This window comes from Salvelinus sp. IW2-2015, linkage group LG26 (assembly GCF_002910315.2).
Source record: "Salvelinus sp. IW2-2015 linkage group LG26, ASM291031v2, whole genome shotgun sequence".
NCBI lineage: Eukaryota > Metazoa > Chordata > Actinopteri > Salmoniformes > Salmonidae > Salvelinus > Salvelinus sp. IW2-2015.
In genome coordinates this window covers 47,295,387-47,304,596 of record NC_036866.1, presented here as the reverse complement: position 1 = coordinate 47,304,596, position 9,210 = coordinate 47,295,387, and the positions used below count along the sequence as shown (strand labels likewise).

Below are 9,210 nucleotides of genomic sequence, written 5' to 3'. Positions count from 1 at the left end.
ACAGGCAACTAAAAGGAGCCCCCCCAGAGCATGTGCTCATGAGCCTGTGCCACCTGAGACAAGGTGAAAGGTCATCTGGACCATTACCATATATTGTTTAAGTCCAGCTCCAAAGGTTAAGGGTCGGGGGTATATTACTTTCGAGGGTTTTCAGATCAAACTGTTTAATTACTTGAAAAACTGAAATGATGTGGCTTATGTGAGGAAACCTTGACGTTTTTGTGCTTCTATGGTCCCCATGGATCCTCTCTTCCCCTCCCTGACCAACGGTTTGTCCAACCAGCTGATCTTCTCCCCGGCCCCCCCTTCCAGGGTGCCATCTGCTCTCTTTTAACCTCTCTTTCTCTCTCGTTCTCTCTTACTCACCTCCTTCCTATCTTACTCTCCTCCTTCCCCCCGCCCTCTCTCTCTCTCACCTCTCTCACCTCACTCACCTCTCTCCTATCCCTCAACAGCTCAGACACAGCTCTCAAGATGTCCTGGCCGCATGCAACCTTCCTTGTCGCTGTGCTCCTGTCACTGTCCTGTGAGTGAGTCTGCCTGCAGRGGGACTGTATTGTCAGGGAATAATATATATTTACGAGATGTGAATGAATACTTGAGGAGGATGGTGCATGTCATATTTTCAGGTGATATCGCTAGAGAAACTTAAGAGTGCAGTCTGAGAGCAGAGTGACTCTGTTACTAGTGATAGTGGTATGGGAACATTGTGATAGAGAGCTCAACGCTGATCTGATGTCTTGTCCTATCATCATGTACCTCTGAACCCATGCAGTATCTCAGGAGGTAGACAGTGCAGCTGTCCCCGATGATAAGGGCACTACCAAGGCAACCGACCCGAGAGGTAAGCAGCTCGACCTTCACCGAACCCTTCTTCGTCTTCTGCAGGACGTACAACCTCATTTCCTGGTGCGGGTTGGGACTTCAAACCTTACGGAACTCCCTCTTTTTTTGCCTGCTGTTAAATCTACCCTCCTCTCATCTCTTATGCGATTGTAACAGAATGGAAATGTGTTGTCTTTGTTTTCTGGGCGCGAACTCACCGCCCTCTGCATACCAACACAACAGCTCTCAACTCTGTCTTTTCTGTCTCTCTTCTTCTCAGGTCCACTGAGGGAGATCTTCATGCCCGAGGCCGATGCAGCAAACTTCTTCAGACGCCGCAGCAGGAGAGCTGCCAAGTCTCAGGACGAAATTGACGGTGATTGAAGCTTTCTCTGTTTGGATCTCTTTCAAGATCTATATGTTGCTTGGATGTTTTTTGGGGTTGTTTTCCACCAATGGTCGGTGGTGAACTGGCAGTGGATGGTGTGGTGTTGGGTGCCTCTGTCTGTGGATGCCTGAATGAAGCATAGCTTGTGTGTGTAGCATAGATGGATGGTTTGGTCCCACATCTCTAGATCGATCAATGCTTCTTAAGGTCAGCTGAACGTTTTGGTTGCAGAGGTAGCCTGCACTACAAGTTTATATTACTGGATGGAGTTTATATTGCTGCAATTGAATACAGCGATGGCTGAAGTCCCAGTGTTTTATCTGTCTTTGCAATGATTCGGTCCCGTGTGGCTCAGGTGGTAGAGCAACACCAGGGTTGTGGGTTCGATTCCCCTGTGGGACCAGTATGAAGAAATATGAAAATGTATGCACTCACTACTGTAAGTTGCTCTGGATAAGAGCGTCTGCTAAATGACAAAAATGTAAAATGATTCAGCTGAATAGGTAATGTTATGACACTGAGTGAATACTGTTATGGCTGGACTGAGCTGGAGAATAGTGTTTTTACTGTGAGAAGGCTAGCCGGCGACTGCCAGCTGCAAAGCCTAGAGCCCTGGACACCTCAGGTGCTATACTCTTGCCAGACCGCCTCAGACCAGAGTTGTTTTCAGTAGGGCACACTGTAGCAAAATGTTTTGCAACAGAAAACCAAACCCAGTGTTCTCATTGGACAAGTTTAGATATGGTACCTCTCAGTTTCAAAAGTTCTCTCCCCACTGAACATGACCCAGCTAAAAACGGTAGCATATTGGAGGCTGCTGCAGGAGCTACAGGGTAGCATGGAGCATTGAGCTTCTCTCCTTCTATCCTACTCAGCTAAAACTGAGGAGTAGACAAAAATCTCCACTTTCACAAGGTACATGTATTATGCAGGGAAAGGTGATACTTACTGCTGTAGTCAGTTGCAAAACTGAATGCATTTTCCACAACCCCTCTGAATCAGAGAGGTGCGGGAAACTGCCTTAATTGACATCATCAAGGTCGGGGGAGAAGTTGTTGTGAGGGTTAACCGCCTTGTTCAAGGGCAGAACGGCAGATTTTTCCACTTTAGGGATTTGAACAAGCAACCTTTCAGATACTGTCCCAAAACGCTCTAACCGCTAGGACACGAGAGGAGACCTTGTGAAAGTTCCCAGAAGTGAGTTGTTTGATTGTTCTCTTTAACTGCTCAGTTGACGGCCAGGTGAGAGTTTAGCTGGAGAGAGAGAGCCGGTGAGAGGCGAGTTACGCAAGTACATAAACCCAAGACAAATTGAAGTGTTCGCTGAAAAGAGTTAGAGCGAGAGAAGAAAAAGAGAGAGAGAGAGTGAGATGGAGTGATGTTTGTATCCAGTCTGGGTATGGAGAGAGCAGTTAGAAGTTGAGTGTGGAATGTGCCAACACTGACACAGTGGAGGGAGGGGGGGGGTCAGAGAGATGGACAGAGTGAGAGAAAAATAAGTTTACTTTTTGAGAGCCACTTTGGCAGCCACATGTTGACACTACTAAACCACAGTAAGTCATATGAGAAAATGTGGATAAACCTATAGTGTGTGTGTGTGTACATCTACATTGCTTGCTGTTTGGGGTTTTAGGCTTGTGTTTCTGTATAAGCACATCTTTCTACATTTATTTGATTGATTGTGTGTGTTTTTACTATCCTTGTTGGGATCAGAATTCCCCACTAGGATAGTAAAACATGGAAAATATAGTCAAGAGGGAACATTTCACCGGTCGCCACAAGGAAAAAGGCTGTTTTAAGCTTCAGGGTTAGAGGTTAGGTTAGGAGTTAAGGTCAGGGAAATTAGGATTTTGAATGGGAATCAATTGTTTGGTCCCCACAAGGATAGTATAACATGTGTGCGTTTGTGTTATCGGTGTGACCACTGAGTGGTTACAGTGAGGTTCAGCTCTGTTGCCAGGTAGGTATAATCAACATCAATGTGGCTTTCACCTGTGTTCAAATGGGTGAACCTGTTTGACTTTGGGCTTTTAGGTGGCGAGGTTATGCCAGGTAGAAGTGAGTGGGTGGGTCAAATACTTTATGACAGGAGTTAGGAGCATATCACTGATGTGTAAATAAGTGACTTGCATACAGTGCAGTATCCCAATGATTGACATAACCCTTGGTTGATGATATGGGTGGTTACCTTTTGAGTTTTATTTACACTGGGTCATTAGTTCACAGCTCCCTGACCACCGACCTGCGAAGGAACGCTGCAAGCGTTACCATTTCAACTGTTCAACTGATTGCTTCTCCCATTTAGTTGTTATTTACAACTACCTGACTGACCTGAATTCCCCAAAATAAAATTCCAAAAGGGAGGCAAAGACCTGTCCCATGGAACAACATTGAGGGAAAGGTCAGAGGTTGGGTGTCAGGACTAGGAGAGGATTCCATGGCCCAAACCCAGCGTCTGCCTGTACTCTGCAGAGATTCAACCCTACGTAATGTTGTTGGTGCAATTTGACCGCAAGTGATACAATTTAATCGACTTCCTTTTTCTCCTCCCCTATAGCTGAACAGAGGCAGGTGCTGGCTGCAGATAAGCGGAAGAGAGAGAACCATGAGGAACAGATGAATGAGTTTGAGAACTACGCTGAGGAGGAGCATGACGGTATAATAATACGGTGTACAAAACATTAGGAACACCTGCTCTTTCCATAATAATAATTTATTCACCTTCTTTTCAAAATCTCAAAGCGCTTCATACAAAAACAAGCAATGCACCATCATGAGTAGCCTAACTATAGTTAGGTCAACCAATATAGGCCAAGTCTTTTGAGTTCATGCATCCTCCAAAGATAGAGAGAGGCAGTTCATCGCGGCTTGAGAAGAGGAATGTGGTCAGGGAGATGGTTGATGATGAAGGGTCCAGTGACGATCTTATAGAGGGTTGCTCTGGGAACCAGCCTCATTCATGTAGCTACTGGACTTTTCTTCCTCCTGTCACGTTCGTCGTAGTGATGAGACCAAGGCGCAGCGTGATGTGAATACATTCTTCTTTAATAAACGAAGAACACTAAACAAACTAACGTGAAGCTATATACAACTGAGTGCTGACATGCAACTACACATAGACAATAACCCACAAAACCTAAATGGAAAATGGCAACCTAAATAGGATGCCCAATCAGAGACAACGATAAACAGCTGCCTCGGATTGGGAACCAATTCAGGCCACTATAGACCTACAATAACCTAGACTTACAAAAAAAACATAGATCTACAAAAAACCCTAGACAACACAAAACACGCATACCCACCCACGTTACACCCTGCCCTGACCAAAATAATACAGAAAACATATATAACTAAGGTCAGGGCGTGACACCTTCACAATGTATGTCACCCACTTGAGTGATGCCTCGCCAGGCAGAAAGCTCACCACACACAGTTCAGAGTAGTAGCCAGTTGTCCTCACTACGAGCCCTCTGCCTCAGCACTGCATTCCTCTACTGCATCTCCCATTCCTCTCAAGCTTCAGGTGATTCTTCAATTGATGCTTTCAAAAGAACAGGGATCAGCAGCCAAGTGAAACAAAAAAGCTGATTGTTCAAATGATGCATCTGGACACTATTAGCCAGCTAGTTAGCTAGCCAAGCCAAAAAGAGTTGACCTGCCAGTCCATCTGCAAATCTGTGCATCAAAACCATCACAAATATGCAATAAAAATCAATGTTAAAAAAAAAAAACAGCTGATAAAAAACAACAACATATTTACAGGAACTCTTTGCTTAGGCTGCTACAAGGGCGCCATGGCAACTACCATGACATAGACTGACCAGGTGAATCCATGTGAAAGCTATGATCCCTTATTGTTGAATCCACTTCAATCAGTGTAAGATGAAGGGGGGGGGGGCAGGATAAAGAAGGATTTAAGCATTCAGACATGGATTGTGTAGTGGCCATTCAGAGTGTGAATGGGCAAGACAAAAGATTTAAGTGCCTTTGAACGGGGGTATTGGTAGTAGTGCCAGGAGCACCGGTTTACTATGTCAAGAACTGCGGCGCTGCTGGGTTTTTCACGCTCAACAGTTTCCTATGTGTATCAAGAATGGTCCACTACCCAAAGGACATCCAGCCAATTTGACACAACGTGTGGAAGCATTGGAGTCAACATGATCCACAGATTTGCAAATGACTGGCAGGTCAACTCTCTTTTGGCTTTGGCTAGCTAACTAGCTGCTAATAGTGTTCAGATGCATCATCTTACACATCCTTGTGGAACGCTTGACACCTTGTAGAGATCCATGCCCCGACGAATTGAGGCTGTTCTGAGGGCAAAAAGGGGTGCAACTCAATATTAGGAAGATGTCCTAATGTTTTGTACACAGTGTATAATACCCTAATACACAGTATAAACATAACGGTTATTTTGTATTCTATTCCTGTACAGTTTTTCTTTATTGTGGTGTATAATCGAAGTTTTTTAAACAGTATGGCAGTAGGAAGGTATTCTATGTGTATCTGTGAATATGTCAGTAACACTTCATCCAGATAGCGTGATCTGTCTTACCCTCTTCACCCCCCCCCCCCCATAACTTACCTCTGACCTTAGAGCAAGACGAGAGACCCGGAGAGCACCGAGCAGTGGCGAGAGTTTCCACTATGACGCCTGCATCCCCCCAGGAGTACAACCGCCAGTCTACCTGAGACATCACCGCCCTACTGAGACAGTGGTATTACAGCAGGCAGGACACAGAGGGCTACGCCCCCTACTATAGACGCACCTCTACCTGTAAAATGTACTTTTATAATGTCATGTACGCTTTTTAAATACTTTGGAAAGACTTTAGGTAGGTGTTCTCTTTTAGATCTGCCTTATAAAATAATATTTTTAAAGAAACAAATGAATGTTATTCTTCGTACTCGGTTTGAACGTTTGCATGTGTGTTGCATTTTCGCATGCTGTGTGACTTACAATGATGTAGATTTGAAATGTTTATACTTATATACAGCTGAAGTCGGAAGTTTATATCACTTAGTTGGAGTCATTAAAACTCGTTTTTCAACCACTCCACAAATTTCTTGTTAACAAACATAGTTTTGGCAAGTCGGTTAGGATATCTTACTTTGTGCATACACAAGTTAATTTTCCCAACAATTGTTTACAGGCAGTTATTTAACTTATAATTCACTGTATCACAATTCCAGTGGGTCAGAAGTTTACATACACTAAGTATCTAAGCATGCCGTTAAACAGCTTGGAAAATTCCAGAAAATGTATGTCATGGCTTTAGAAGCTTCTGATTGACTCAAATGATGTCAACTAGCCTATTGGAGGTGTACCTGTGGATGTATTTCAAGGCCTACCTTCAAACTCATTGCCTCTTTGCTTGAGATCATGGGAAAATCAAAAGAAATCAGCCAAGACCTCAGAAAAACAATTGTAGACCTCCACAAGTCTGATTCATCCTTGGGAGCAATTTCCAAATGCCTGAAGGTACCACATTCATCTGTACAAACAATAGTACGCAAGTATAAACACCATGGGACCACGCAGCCGTCATACCTCTAAGGAGGGAGACGCCTTCTGTCCCCTAGAGATGAACGTGCTTTGGTGCGAAAAGTGCAAATCAATCCCAGAACAACAGCAAAGGACCGTGTGAAGATTCTGGAGGAAACAGGTACAAAAGGATCTATATCCACAGTAAAACGAGTCCTATATCGACATAACCTGAAAGGCCGTTCAGCAAGGAAGAAGCCACTCCCCCAAAACCGCCATAAAAGAGGCAGACTACGGATTGCAACTGCACATGGGGACAAAGATCGTCTTTTTTGGAGAAAATAGAACTGTTTGGCCATAATGACCATCGTTATGTTTGGAGGAAAAAGGGGGATGCTTGCAAGCCGAAGAACACCATCCCATCCGTGAAGCACGGGGGTGGCAGCATCATGTTGTGGGGGTGCTTTCCTGCAGGAGGGACTGGTGTACTTCACAAAATAGATGGCATCATGAGGTAGGAACATTATGTGGATATATTGAATCAACCATCTCAAGACATCAGTCAGGAAGTTAAAGCTTGGTCGCAAATGGGTTTTCCGAATGGACAATGACCCGAAGCATACTTCCAAAGTTGTGTCAAAATGGCTTAAGGACAACAAAGTCAACGTATTGGAGTGGCCATCACAAAGCCCTGACCTCAATCCTATTGAAAATGTGTGGGCAGAACTGAAAAGGCGTGTGCGAGCAAGGAGGCCTACAAACATGACTCAGTTACACCAGCTCTGTCAGGAGGAATGGGCCAAAATTCACCCAATTTATTGTGAGAAATTTGTGGAAGGCTACCCGAAATGTTTGACCCAAGTTAAACAATTTAAAGGCAATGCTACCAAATACGAATTGAGTGTATGTAAACTTCTGACCCACTGGGAATGTGATGAAAGAAATAAAAGCTGAAATAAATCATTCTCTCAACTATTATTCTGACATGTCACATTCTTAAAATAAAGTGGTGATCCTAACTGACCTAAAACAGGGAATTTTTATTAGGATTAATTGTCAGGAATTGTGAAAAACTGAGTTTAAATGTATTTGGCTAAGGTGCATGTAAACTTCCGACTTCACGTGTGTGTAATTATTTATTTATATATATATATACCGTACCAGTGAAAAGTTTGGACACACCTTCTTATTCCAGGGTTTTTCTTTATTTGTACTATTTTCTACATTGTAGAATAATAGTGAAGACATCAAAACTATGAAATAACACATATGGAATCATGTAGTAAACAAAAGAAAGTGTTAAACAAATCAAAATATATTTCATAATTGAGATTCATCAAAGTAGCCACGCTTTGCATGCTCTTGTCATTCTCTCAACCAGCATCATGAGGTAGTCACCTGGAATGCATTTCAATTAACAGGTGTGCATTGTTAAAAGTTGATTTGTGGAATTTCTAACCTTCTTAATGCTTTTGAGCCAATCAGTTGTGTTGTAACAAGGTATACAGAAGATAGCCCTATTTGGTAAAAGACCAAGACCATTTTATGGCAAGAACAGCTCAAATAAGCAAAGAGAAAGGACAGTCCATCATTACTTTAAGATATGAAGGTCAGTCAACACGGAAAATTTCAAGAACTTTGAAAGTTTCTTCAAGTGCAGTTGCAAAAACCATCAAACACTATGATGAAACTGACTCTCATGAGGACCGCCACACGGAAGGAAGACCCAGAGTTACCTCTGCTGCAGAGGATAAGTTCATTAGAGTTAACTGCACCTCAGAAATCGGCAATTAACTGCTTCTCAGATTGCAGCCCAAATAAATGCTCCACAGAGTTCAAATAACAGACATCTCAACATCAACTGTTCAGAGGAGACTGCGTGAATCAGGCCTTCATGATTGAATTGCTGCAAAGAAACCATTACTAAAGGATGCCAAAAAAAACACGAGCAATGGAAATTAGACCGGTGGAAATCTGTCCTTTGGTCTGATGAGTCCAAATTGGAGACTTTTGGTTCCAACCGCTGTGTCTTTGTGAGACGCAGAGTAGGTGAACGGATGATCTCTGCATGTGTGGTTCCCACCGTGAAGCAGGGAGGAGGAGGTGTGATTGTGCTTTGCTGGTGACACTGTAGGGTATTTATTTAGAATTCAAGGCACACTTAATCAGCATGGCTACCACAGCATTCTGCAGCGATACGCCATCCCATCTGGTTTGCGCTTAGTGGGACTATCATTTATTTTTCAACAGGACAATGACCCAAAACACACCTCCAGGTTGTGTAAGGGCTATTTGACCAAGGAGAGTGATGGAGTGCTGCATCAGATGACCTGGCCTCAACAATCACCCGACCTCAATCAGATTGAGATGGTTTGGGATGAGTTGGACTGCAGAGTGAAGGAAAAGCAGCCAACAAGTGCTCAGCATATGTGGGAACTCCTTCAATATGGTTGGGAAGCATTCCAGTACACCTCATGAACCTGGTTGAGAGAATGCAAAAAGCGTGCAA

General features: G+C 43.5%; 1 protein-coding gene across 1 annotated transcript; it reads left to right on the top strand.

Annotated features, from left to right (window-relative positions):
• Positions 1-417: 417 nt before the first annotated feature.
• Positions 418-6,227, top strand: LOC111952849 (unique cartilage matrix-associated protein). Its single transcript, XM_023971794.2, is given in 6 exon segments — positions 418-526; positions 776-844; positions 1,106-1,201; positions 3,771-3,869; positions 5,814-5,829; positions 5,831-6,227. Coding segments are annotated over 6 exon segments (369 nt in total). The 5' UTR covers positions 418-474; the 3' UTR covers positions 5,868-6,227.
• The last annotated feature ends 2,983 nt before the right edge of the window (positions 6,228-9,210 follow it).